Genomic DNA, 12,525 nt, shown 5'->3' on the forward strand with positions numbered 1-12,525 from the left:
ATTCCTATCCTTGTACCAATACTTGTTTCCTTGTGCGTCTTATAGGTACTATGTAGAAAATGGTAATTTCATTAAATAAAGTCTTTGAATTTTGCTTCCCAAGTGGAACAAGGCACAGTATACCCTGAATAGTTTTCTAATTCTGTAGTATAGACAGTACCCAAATGCTTCATTGAGTTTCGCACAATGGATCACCTTAGGAGATAGGGTGAGAGAGGTCCCAGCTAGGGTCCTGGGGCACCTTCTTCCATCTGACCTGCCTTAACCAGAGATGCTCTCCTCTGTTTAGTTTTGCATCCTGTGATTTTTCTCTATATTTTGTTTGACATTGAGTGAATGAGCTGAGCCATATTTCGTGGGGTCAGAATATAGTGAAGATATTTGCACATTATTTTATAGGATTTTGTAAGAGAGGGATGAAGATTAGATGGTTGGATGGCATCACTGACTCAATGAACATGAGTTTGAGCAAACTCAGGGAGATATGAAGAACAGGGAAGCCTGGTGTACTGCAGTCCATGGGGTCACAAAGAGTTGGACATGACTGAGAAACGGAACAACAACAAAAGGAGGGAAACTGCAATGATGTGTCACATGTGTTCAAAGAAAATGATTAGATTGACTGTAGCTTAAACAGTTGCCTGAATAGAGGATACCTGGTTGACTGCTTGTGACTGGTTGTTCTTATGTTTTATTTTTTAATTTTTTTGTTAGATCTGAGTGCATTGGTTCTTAGTTGTTGGTTTGCTGGCATGGGAGGTCAAGGATTTAGAGCCACCTCAGTCTCATGGCCTCTTTGTTTAAATACTATGGCAGGTAGAATATTGAATTTTCAGCTGGGAACTTCCTGCATTTGTGGGGAAGTGGTAAAGACCATGAAGATAAAGCTCATAGGTACTCTGTTTAGGGCTGGTTCCTACATGTCTTTCTCCCAGTGGAGCACATGATACTATAACAATGGTCTGTGAAGATTTGATGAGAGAGCATTACCTCTGGAGATGTGCTTGTTGCCACATCTGGGTCAGCCTTTTTAAGTTTCTTTCCTGGAATATCTTCCCAATTAACTGTTTACTTGCATTTTAACATGATGCTTCTCTCAATTTCCATGTTGTCCAAAAACACTGTACTGATACTTCTACCCACATCAGTAGTTTTAGCATCCATGAGTTCCCATGGTAGTTATGTCAATGGCCTCCATTTTTAAAACATGAACATACATTTCTTTCATATCCCCCAGCACCTAGCGTAGGGTTTGACAGTGAATACCATGCTCATTTTGCTCTTTGGAAGAAAAGCTATGACCAACCTAGACAGCATATTAAAAAGCAGAGACATTACTTTGCCAACAAAGGTCCAACTAGTCAAAGCTATGATTTTTCCAGTAGTCATGTATGGATATGAGAGTTGGACCATAAGGAAAGCTGAGCATTGAAGAATTGATGCTTTTGAACTGTGGTGTTGGAGAAGAACCTTGAGAGTCCCTTGGACTGCAGTGAGATCAAACCAGTCAATCCTGAAGGAAACCAGTCCTGAATATTCATTGGAAGGACTGATGCTGAAGCTGAAACCCCAATACTTTGGCCACCTGATGCAAAGAACTGACTCATTGGAAAAGACCTTGATGCTGGGAAAGATTGAATGCAGAAGGGGATGACAGAGGATGAGATGGTTGGATGGTATCACTGACTTGATAGACATGAGTTTGAGCAAGCTCCAGGAGTTGGTGATGGACAGGGAGGCCTGGCATGTTGTAGTCCATGAGGTCACAAAGAGTCAGACGTGACTGAGTGACTGAACTGAACTGAATCTAGATTTTTTTACCAGAATTCCAAACCTAGAGATAATTTTCTTAGGAAAATAATAATTTGAGACTAGTTAACTTTTCTTAATTAGTATGTAGATTGGATTAATATTATCAAATGTAAATGAATTCCTCTCAAATTCTTTATTTTAGGGCAAAGTTATGCAAAAGGGGACTTTTGCTGAGTTTTCAAAATCTGGGATAGATTTTGAAGATATTATTTTCTGGGAGAAGGTAGAGAAGGCTGAACCATCTCCAGGTCCAGGAACACTCACTCTGATCTCCGAGTCTTCAGTTCAGTCTCAACCGTCTTCCAGACCCTCTTTGAAAGATGCAGCTCCAGAGGACCAAGATGTGAGTTTCTCATCCTGCAACATGCCCTTGTCTGTCTGCTCTTGGTGGCCTCGTGGACCTTCAGTCTGATTCTCTCATGACATCTTTGTTTATCCCAAAGTAGATCCTAAGATTACAAGCCTAATTCCATGGAATTGGTAGAATTAGAAGAGCATGAAGGGAGCAAGCCTGCTTGGTGTTCTCCTTTGGGTGTAGGATGAAGAATCTTATGGAGCTCAGTAGGGGTGCACTGCTATGAATTTCCAGCTGTTTGTGGCTCATGCTGATATGAGAACCCATCAGTTTACCGTAGTTACATCTACTCACTCTGGTGGCTCCCAGCTTCCCTTATGCATCCAGAGGTTTAATGTGAAGATCTCTTTAGACTGAGTCTTTCTGTGACCACATTAAATCAGCTACTTTTCCTATATGTTGGAATGTTCTGCAGGTGATTGATGGTAATATTTTGCCCCTTTGTTAGATCATTTGTTGTAGGCCAGACACTTTAGAGTTAGTTCTTGTCTTCCTATTTTTTATTACCCTTTGAGACCTAGAGCCACATTGTATTCATCTTGAATGCCCAATGGTCAGCATAGAGTTGAGTACATCTTTGGCTCATGTGACTCTATAATGCATTCTAGGTCCTACAGACAGAAATGAAGAAAAGCAGTAGCTCTCTCTTAAAAACATACACAGGTTCTCTCTTGGTATCCAAGCCCACAATATCCAGACCTAGGAACCTGGATGATTCTGATAAATATTCAAATTAGTCCCTCACATTCTACATTCAGGAATCACTCCCTGAAATTCAGGAATTAAATAGATTTGGGTCATATGCCATCCTGTGCTGTCCAGACTCACATTATTTCAACTTCCTGTGTGAACTCATGTTGCTGTATTTGTCTAGGATTTGGAACACCAAGTATGGTTTACATTTCTATCATTGGAAGTGATACAAGTCATTTAGAGGGATATGTTAGTGCCATATCACTTTGTGTATTATTTTGGAAGAAGCTTCTGCATTTGTACTTGAATCAGGTAGTTGTGCTTGTGCTGAGTCATGATTGACTTTAAGCAAAGCCACCAACAGTGAATAATTTCATGCAAATGATGTTCTTTTTCTAATAGATTTCTGAAAGTAGGATGGCTGAGTCCAAGGGTAAATGCATATGTGGTTTGGCTAGACATTTGCCCACCCTTTTTGTAGGAAATGGACCATCCTGCACTCCTACGAGCATATGAGATGTATCTGTTTCCTCACAGCTTTGCAGTGGAGGGCATTGTAAACTTTTGAAATTTGAGGGTTCCTTACTTAAAATTTTGTTTTCACTGCTGTTCTCCCTCCCAGACTGAGAATATCCAGGTTACATTACCACTGGAGGGCCGTTTGGTTGGAAGAGTTGGTTTTAAGACCTATGAGAATTACTTCACAGCTGGTGTGCACTGGTTTATCATCATTTACCTTATTTTAGTGAACATTGGAGCTCAGGTAAATAAGAACATTTATTTTGGTTTTGTGCCCTCTTCTTGGTATTTACATATTTTTTATACTGTATTTATTTAATTTATTAATATTAACATGTTTAATATATACATTAAGAGATTTATTTCAGAGATTTGGCTCATGAGGTTGTGCAGTCTAGCTGGTCAATGTGAAATCAGAAAGGCAGGCCTACAGGCTGGAACCTCAGGCAGGAGCTGACCCTGCAGTCTTGAAGCAAAATTTCTTCCTCCTCCAGGAAGCCTCAGGTTTTGTTCATCAGGCCTTTGACTGACTGGACAAGGCCACCACAGTGTTGAGGGTGATCTCCTCTACTTCAGTTCCGAGGATGATGTGAATCATATCCACTGAATACCTTCATAGCGACATCTAGACGAGGGTTTGGTTGAACCACTAGAGACTGGCCTGGCCAAGCTGACAAAGAAACTTGATCATCACAGTTTCTATCAAATTTTTTTTTCTTTGAAAAGTCCTGACTTTTATACTGTTTTTATTATGCTTTGCAGTCCATTTTGGTTTGCACTGAGTGAAATCTGTGAGGAAAATAAGTGAGGCTTACTTATTGAGGTGAGGTTTTGTTTGTATATAACAGAAAGATTCTAGGAAGAAAAAGAATGTCTTGTAAAGATATTAAAATGTAGCATGCCCTCCCCTGACCTGTGGTCATCTGGGGTGTGGGGCTTGGCACAAACCTGAGCTGGAAGGACCGTCTCCACGTTCTGGAGCCTTTCCATCTCCCAACCTAGTGAGCGGGGTGTGAGGCTCAGTGATGTCAGTGTGTGAGTGACTGTTGTTTCCTGCTCCAGGTTACCTATGTCCTGCAGGATTGGTGGCTTGCATACTGGTGAGTGATTCCTGGTCTGACCCAAAGGGCTGTGAAGTCTACATGAAGCCTCACTTTCCCACAGCAGGGGGGTTAGTTGGGGCTTGTTCAGCCTCTTCTTCTGACTCTCACATAGTTTCTCTGAAAAAGAAGTAAACTTCTGGCTGATGGAGTGAGACTATCCCCGTATTTGACCCTCAGCAGCTTCCTCAAATTCTTAGAGCTGACAGTTGTGATTCAAATGGACTTTTTATAAGGTAGACGGACACAGGGCCCAGTGAGCTGGGAACCATTTTCCACCATAAAACACGTCTTCTAAATCGAGGTTAATTTTTCTGTTATTTACCTAAATTCTATCTAGAGTGTAATATTTTTTCTTTGTCTTCCCTTTTCCCTAGGGCAAATGGACAGAGTACCCTATATGCCATGAAATATGGGAAAGGAAGGGTAATTGAGATACCTGATTCTGGCTGGTACTCAACAGTTCACTCAGGTAAATCATCTGGTCTGTTATACAAGAGTCTGAGGTGTTTACTAGGAGCCTGTGTGAACAACTAGAGCTCCCAGGAGTAATTCAGTAATGTCTTAACAGATGAAGAGTCTGAGTTGCATTTACTCTGTGAATTAATTAGAATGAGTATTTTTAAAATCTACTAGAAGAAAGTGGGTGCATGAAGACTCTTAATTTGCTCTGTACTGGATTTTGGTAGTTAAACCAGAATTGCATATTGAGAAAATCAGCCACTGGAAATATGTGCTATTGTCTATTTTAATGGGTTGCTTTAGCTAAAGCTTACATCATTACATGAATGGGCAAAGGGATTAGAAACGGATCCCTACCCTCTTGTTTGGATTCTTTCAATTCTTTCCGAATAAACCATGGCTTTTATTGATCCTGAAAGAAATCCTTTGGCAGCAAGTGTCCCATGTAAAAGTGTTATTCCCTTGTAGGTATGCAAACTCCCCTTCAGTACACTCATCTCTTGGGCTTCACTACTTAACAAAGAAGTTAAGCAGGGAGAAATCCAGTGTCTAGAAATTAGAATTCCTTCTCTTTCTTTCCTTGAGATCACAATATTATTGTGTCCTCAACTATGTGATTAATATCTGGCTTGCCAGGCCAATATTAACACAGCTCTCTGTGTTTTCACAGGAGTGCTTAGAATATATGTAGCATTATATACTTTTTAAAGGAAATCCTCACCTAAAATATTATATATTTCCACAGGAAACCTTCATACAAGCTTTCTACAAAGGTAGAGTGTGTTATGTTTGTTAGAACCCACTTATTGAAATTTGGTGTCTATTATGTTGATCACTTGCTGAGAAATGTGAATCTATTAGTTGTTTACCTTCTGAATTGAGGAACTATGGTAACTTAAAGAAAGATGGACTTATATTATATATTCATATAAGATGGTGTGTTAGTCGCTCAGTTGTGTCTGACTTTGTGACCCCATTGCCTGTGGCTCACCAGACTCCTCTGTCCATGGAGTTTCTCAGGCAAGAATACTGAGTGGGTTGTGATTTCCTACTCCAGGGGATCTTCCTGGCCCAGGGATCAAACCAGGGTCTCAATGCACTGCAGGCAAATTCTTTACCATCTGAACTGCCAGGGAAGCCCAGTAGGCTAAGGCAAATGCCCATTGATGGAATTCAGGAATTTGAACAGCTTTCAAAGCTGAAATAACAATGACACATCAGCTAAAGAGGAAAACAAAATATTTGATGGAATGTATATTACAGAGGTTTCTCCACTCTCTTTAGCATTGTGAATTCAAGAGATGTTAGGAGGGCTATTTTCATTTTTGTATGCATAGCAGGTACTAATTTATGTCATTAATAAAGTTAAATTTAGGTTATTGTATTCATTTCCAAATGCTTTGTGTTTCTTTTTTTAATTAATTTAATTGGAGGCTAATTACTTTACAATATTGTAGTGGTTTTTGCAATACATTGACATGAATCAGCCATGGGTGTACATGTGTTCCCCATCCTGAACCCCCTCCCACCCTCCCCATCCCATCCCTCAGGGTCATCCCAGTGCACCAGCACTGAGCACCCTGTCTTATGCATTGAACTTGGACTGGTGATATGTTTCACATATGATAATATATATGTTTCAATGCTATTCTCAAATCACCCCACCCTTGCCTTCTCCCATAGAGTGCAAAACACTGTTCTATACATCTGTGTCTCTTTTGCTGTCTCACATATAGGGTCATCATTACCATCTTTCTAAATTCCATATATATGCATTAATATTCTGTATTTGCTTTTCTTTCCAACTCACTTCACTCTGTATAACAGGCTCCAGTTTCATCCACCTTATTAGAACTGATTCAAATGCATTCTTTTTAATAGCTGAGTAATATTCCATTATGTATATATGCCACAGCTTTCTTATCCATTCATCTGCCAATGGACATCCAGGTTGCTTTCATGTCCTAGCTATTGTAAACATTGCTGCAATGAACATTGGGGTACATGTGTCTCTTTCAATTCTGGTTTCTTCGGTGTGTATGCACAGCAGTGGGATTGCTGGGTTGTATGGCAGTTCTATTTGAAGCTTTTTAAGGAATCTCCATACTATTCTCCATGGTGGCTGTACTAGTTTGCATTTCCACTAACAGTATAAGAGGGTTCCTTTTCCTTCACACCCTCTTCAGCATTTATTGTTTGTAAACTTTTGGATAGCAGCCATTTGACTGGAATGAGATGGTACCTCATTGTGGTTTTGATTTGCATGTCCCTGATAATGAGTGATGTTGAGCATCTTTTCTTTTTTTAAAATTTTATTTTATTTTTAAACTTTACAATATTGTATTGGTTCTGCCATATATCGAAATGAATCCACCACAGGTTTGTTAGCCATCTGTATGTCTTCTTTGGAGAAATGTCTGTTTAGTTCTTTGGCCCATTTTTTGATTGGGTCATTTATTTTTCTTGAATTGAACTGCAGGAACTGTTTCTATATTTTTGAGATTAATTCTTTGTCAGTTGCTTTATTTGCTATTATTTTCACCCATTCTGAAGGCTGTCTTTTCACCTTGCTAATAGTTTCCTTCATTGTGCAAAAGCTTTTAAGTTTAATTAGGTCCCATTTGTTTATTTTTGCTTTTATTTCCATTACTCTGGGAGGTGGGTCATAGAGGATCATGCTGTGATTTATGTCAGAGAGTGTTTTGCCTATGTTTTCCTCTAGGAGTTTTATAGTTTCTCATCTTACATTTAGATCTTTCTTCCATTTTGAGTTTATTTTTGTGTATGGTGTTAGAAAGTATTCTAATTCATTCTTTTACAAGTGGTTTACCAGTTTTCTCAGCACAACTTGTTAAAGAGATTGTCTTTTCTCCATTGTATATTCTTGCCTCCTTTGTCAAAGATAAGGTGTCCATAGGTATGTGGATTCATTTCTGGGTTTCTATTTTGTTCCATTGATCTATATTTCTGTCTTTGTGCCAGTACCATACTGTCTTGATGACTGTAGCTTTGTAGTATAGTCTGAAGTCAGGTAGGTTGATTCCTCCAGTTGCATTCTTCTTTGTCAAGATTGTTTTGGCTATTCGAGGTTTTTTGTATTTCCATACAAATTGTAAAATTATTTGTTCTAATTCTCTGAAAAATACCATTGGTAGCTTGATTGGGATTGCATTGAATCCATATATTGCTTTGGGTAGTAAACTCATTTTCACTATATTGATTCTTCTGATCCATTAACATGGTATATTTTCCCCTCTATTTGTGTCATCTTTGATTTCTTTCATCAGAGTTTTTTTTTAGTTTTCTATATATAGGTCTTTTGTTTCTTTAGGTAGATTTATTCCTAAGTATTTTATTCTTTTCATTGCAACAGTGAATGGAATTGTTTCTTTAATTTCTCTTTCTGTTTTCTCATTGTTAGTGTATAGGAATGCAAGGTATGTTAATTTTATATCCTTCAACTTTACTATATTCATTGATTAGCTCTTGTAATTTTCTGGTGGTGTCTTTATGGTTTTCTATGTAGAGGAACATGTCATCTGCACACAGTGAGAGTTTTACTTCTTTTCCAATCTGGATTCCTTTCATTTCTTTTTCTTCTCTGAGTGCTGTGGCCAAAACTTCCAAAACTGTGTTTAATAGTAGTGGTGAGAGTGGGAACCCCTGTCTTGTTTTTGCCTTTAGGGGAAATTCTGTCAGGTTTTCACCATTGAAGATAATGTTTGCTGTGAGTTTATCATATATAGCTTTTATTATGTTGAGGTATGTTCCTTCTATGGCTGCTTTCTGTAGAGTTTTTATCATAAATGGATGTTGAATTTTGTCAAAGGCTTTCTCTACATCTATTGAGATAATCATATGGCTTTTATTTTTCAATTTGTTAATGTGGTGTATCACATTGATTGATTTGTGGATATTAAAGAATCCTTGTATCCCTGGGATAAAGCCCACCTGGTCATGATGGTATGATTTTTTTTTTTAATAAGTTGTTGGATTTTGTTTGCTAGAATTTTGTTAAGGATTTTTGCATCTATGTTTATCAGTGATATTGGCCTTTAGTTTTCTCTTTTTGTGGCATCTTTGTCTGGTTTTGGTATTAAGGTGATGGTGACCTCATAGAATGAGTTTGGGAGTTTACCTTCCTCTGCAATTTTCTGGAAGAGTTTGAGTAGGATAGATGTTAACTCTTCTCTAAATTTTGGTAGAATTCAGCTGTGAAGCCATCTCATCCTGGGCTTTTGTTTGCTGGAATATTTCTGATTACAGTTTTGATTTCCATGCTTGTGATGTGTCTGTTAAGATTTTCTATTTCTTTCTGGTTCAGTTTTGGAAAGTTTTACTTTTCTAAGAGTTTGTCCGTTTCTTCCAAGTTGTCCATTTTGGGGGCATATAGTTGTGATAGCAGTCTCTTATGATTCTTTTGTCTGTTGTGATTTCCCATTTCTCCATTTTCATTTCTAATTTAGTTGATTTGATTCTTTGCCCTGCTTTTCTTGACTAGTCTGGCTAATGATTTGTCTATTTTATTTATCTTCTCAAAGAACCAGCTTTTAGCTTTGTTGATTTTTGCCATAGTCTCCTTTGTTTCTTTTTGATTAATTTCTCCCCTAATTTTTATGATTTCTTTCCTTCTACTAAACCTAGGGTTCTTTATTTCTTCCTTTTCTAGTTGCTTCAGTTGTAGAGTTAGATTATCTATTTGATTTTTCTCTTGTTTCTTGAGGTAAGCTTGTATTGCTATGAACCTTCCCTTTAGCACTGATTTTACTGAGTTCCAAAGGTTTTGGGGTGTCGTGCTTTCATTGTCATTTGTTTCTATGCATAGTTTGATTTGTTTTGTGATTTCTTCTGATTTGTTGGTTATTCAGAAGCGTGTTGTTTAGCCTCCTTATGTTTGTATTTTTAATAGTCCTTTTTTCCCCCTGTAGTTGATATCTAATCTTACTGCAAATATCTAATCTTGTGATCAGAAGAGATACTTAGAATGATTTCTTTCTTTCTTTCTTTTTTGTTTAATTTACTAAGGCTAGATTTATGGCCCAGGATGTGATCTATCCTGGAGAAGGGTCCATGTGCACTTGAGAAGAAGGTGAAAGTCATTGTTTTTGGATGAAATGTCCTATAGATATCAATTAAGTCTAACTGGTCCATTATATCATTTAAAGTTTGTGATTCCTTGTTAATTTTCTGTTTAGTTGATCTATCCATAGGTGTATTAAAGTCTCCCACTATTACTGTGTTGCTATTAATTTCCCTTTTCATACTTGTTAGGACCTTACATATTGTGGTGCTCCTATGTTGGGTGCATATATATTTATAATTGTTATATCTTCCTCTTGGATTGATCCATTAATCATTATGTAGTGTCCTTCTTTGTCTCTTTTCACAGTCTTTATTTCAAAGTCTATTTTATCTGATGTGAGTATTGCTACTCCTGCTTTCTTGTGGTCTCCATTTGCATTAAATATATTTTTACAGCCCTTCATTTTCAGTCTGTATGTGTCCCTTGTTTTGAGGTGGGTCTCTTGTAGACAGCATATGTAGAGGTCTTGCTTTTGTATCCATTCAGACCATCCCCATGGAAAAGAAATGCAAAAAAGCAAAATGGCTGTCTGGGGAGGCTTTACAAATAGCTGTGAAAAGAAGAGAAGCAAAAAGCAAAGGAGAAAAGGAAAGACATAAACATCTGAATGCAGAGTTCCAAAGAATAGCAAGAAGAGATAAGAAAGCCTTCCTCAGTGATCAATGCAAAGAAATAGTGGAAAACAACAGAATGGAAAAGACTAGAGATCTCTTAAAGAAAATTAGAGATACCAAGGGAACATTTCATGCAAAGATGGGCTCGATAAAGGACAGAAATGGTATGGACCTAACAGAAGCAGAAGATATTAAGAAGAGGTGGCAAGAATACACAGAAGAACTGTACAAAAAAGATCTTCACGACACAGATAATTACGATGATGTGATCACTGACCTAGAGCCAGACATCCTGGAATGTGAAGTCAAGTAGGCCTTAGAAAGCATCACTACGAACAAAGCTAGTGGAGGTGATGGAATTCCGGTTGAGCTATTTCAAATCCTGAAAGATGATGCTGTGAAAGTGCTGCACTCAATATGCCAGCAATTTGGAAAACTCAGCAGTGGCTACAGGACTGGAAAAGGTCAGTTTTCATTCCCATCCCAAAGAAAGGCAATGCCAAAGAATGCTCAAACTACCACACAATTGCACTCATCTCACACGCTAGCAAAGTAATGCTCAAAATTCTCCAAGCCAGGCTTCAGCAATATGTGAACTGCAAACTTGCTGATGTTCAAGCTGGTTTTAGAAAAGGCAGAGGAACCAGAGATCAAATTGCCAACATCCGCTGGATCATTGAAAAAGCAAGAGAGTTCCAGAAAAACATTGATTTCTGCTTTATTGACTATGGCAAAGCCTTTGACTGTGTGGATCACAATAAACTGTGGAAAATTCTGAAAGAGATGGGAATACCAGACCACCTGACCTGCCTCTTGAGAAATGTGTATGCAGGTCAGGAAGCAACAGTTGGAACTGGACATGGAACAACGCACTGGTTCCAAATAGGAAAAGGAGTACGTCAAGGCTGTATATTGTCACCCTGCTTATTTAACTTATAATCAGAGTACATCAGGAGAAATGCTGGACTGGAAGAAGCACAAGCTTGAATCAAGATTGCCGGGGGAAATATCAATAACCTCAGATATGCAGATGACACCACCCTTATGGCAGAAAGTGAAGAGGAACTCAAAAGCCTCTTGATGAAAGTGAAAGTGGAGAGTGAAAAAGTTGGCTTAAAGCTCAACATTCAGAAAACGAAGATCATGGCATCCGGTCCCATCATGTCATGGGAAATAGATGGGGAAACAGTGGAAACAGTGTCAGACTTTATTTTTGGAGGGCCCCCAAAATCACAGCAGATGGTGACTGCAGCCATGAAATTAAAAGACGCTTACTCCTTGGAAAGAAAGTTATGACCAACCTAGATAGCATATTCAAAAGCTGAGACATTACTTTGCCAACAAAGGTCCGTCTCGTCAAGGCTATGGTTTTTCCTGTGGTCATGTATGGAAGTGAGAGTTGGACTGTGAAGAAGGCTGAGCGCCGAAGAATTGATGCTTTTGAACTGCGGTGTTGGAGAAGACTCTTGAGAGTCCCTTGGACTGCAAGGAGATCCAACCAGTCCATTCTGAAGGAGATCAGCCCTGGGATTTCTTTGGAAGGAATGATGCTAAAGCTGAACCTCCAGTACTTTGGCCACCTCATGTGAAGAGTTGACTCATTGGAAAAGACTCTGATGCTGGGAGGGATTGGGGGCAGGAGGAGAAGGGGATGACAGAGGATGAGATGGCTGGATGGCATCACTGACTCGATGGACATGAGTCTGAGTGAACTCCGGGAGTTGGTGATGGACAGGGAGGCCTGGCATGTGGTCACAAAGAGTTGGACACGACTGAGTGACTGAACTGAACTGAACTGAGCTGGGCCCATCTTTGTCTTTTGATTGGGGCATTCAACCCATTTACATTTAAGGTAATTATTGATAAGTATGATCCCATTGCCATTTA

At 38.7% G+C, this 12,525-nt stretch overlaps 1 protein-coding gene across 1 annotated transcript in view; it reads left to right on the forward strand.

Annotated features, from left to right (window-relative positions):
• The window catches only part of LOC138986896 (ATP-binding cassette sub-family C member 4-like), a gene marked incomplete at its 5' end in the record, with an annotated part of 178,740 nt that overhangs the window by 34,773 nt on the left and 131,442 nt on the right, over nt 1–12,525 (forward strand). Inside the window, 4 exon segments of the mRNA XM_070366898.1 lie at nt 1,955–2,155; nt 3,483–3,623; nt 4,442–4,479; nt 4,857–4,951. Coding sequence (XP_070222999.1) covers nt 1,955–2,155; nt 3,483–3,623; nt 4,442–4,479; nt 4,857–4,951 — 475 coding nt within the window.

Source organism: Bos mutus, unplaced genomic scaffold (assembly GCF_027580195.1).
Source record: "Bos mutus isolate GX-2022 unplaced genomic scaffold, NWIPB_WYAK_1.1 CTG243, whole genome shotgun sequence".
NCBI classification, from domain to species: Eukaryota; Metazoa; Chordata; class Mammalia; order Artiodactyla; family Bovidae; genus Bos; species Bos mutus.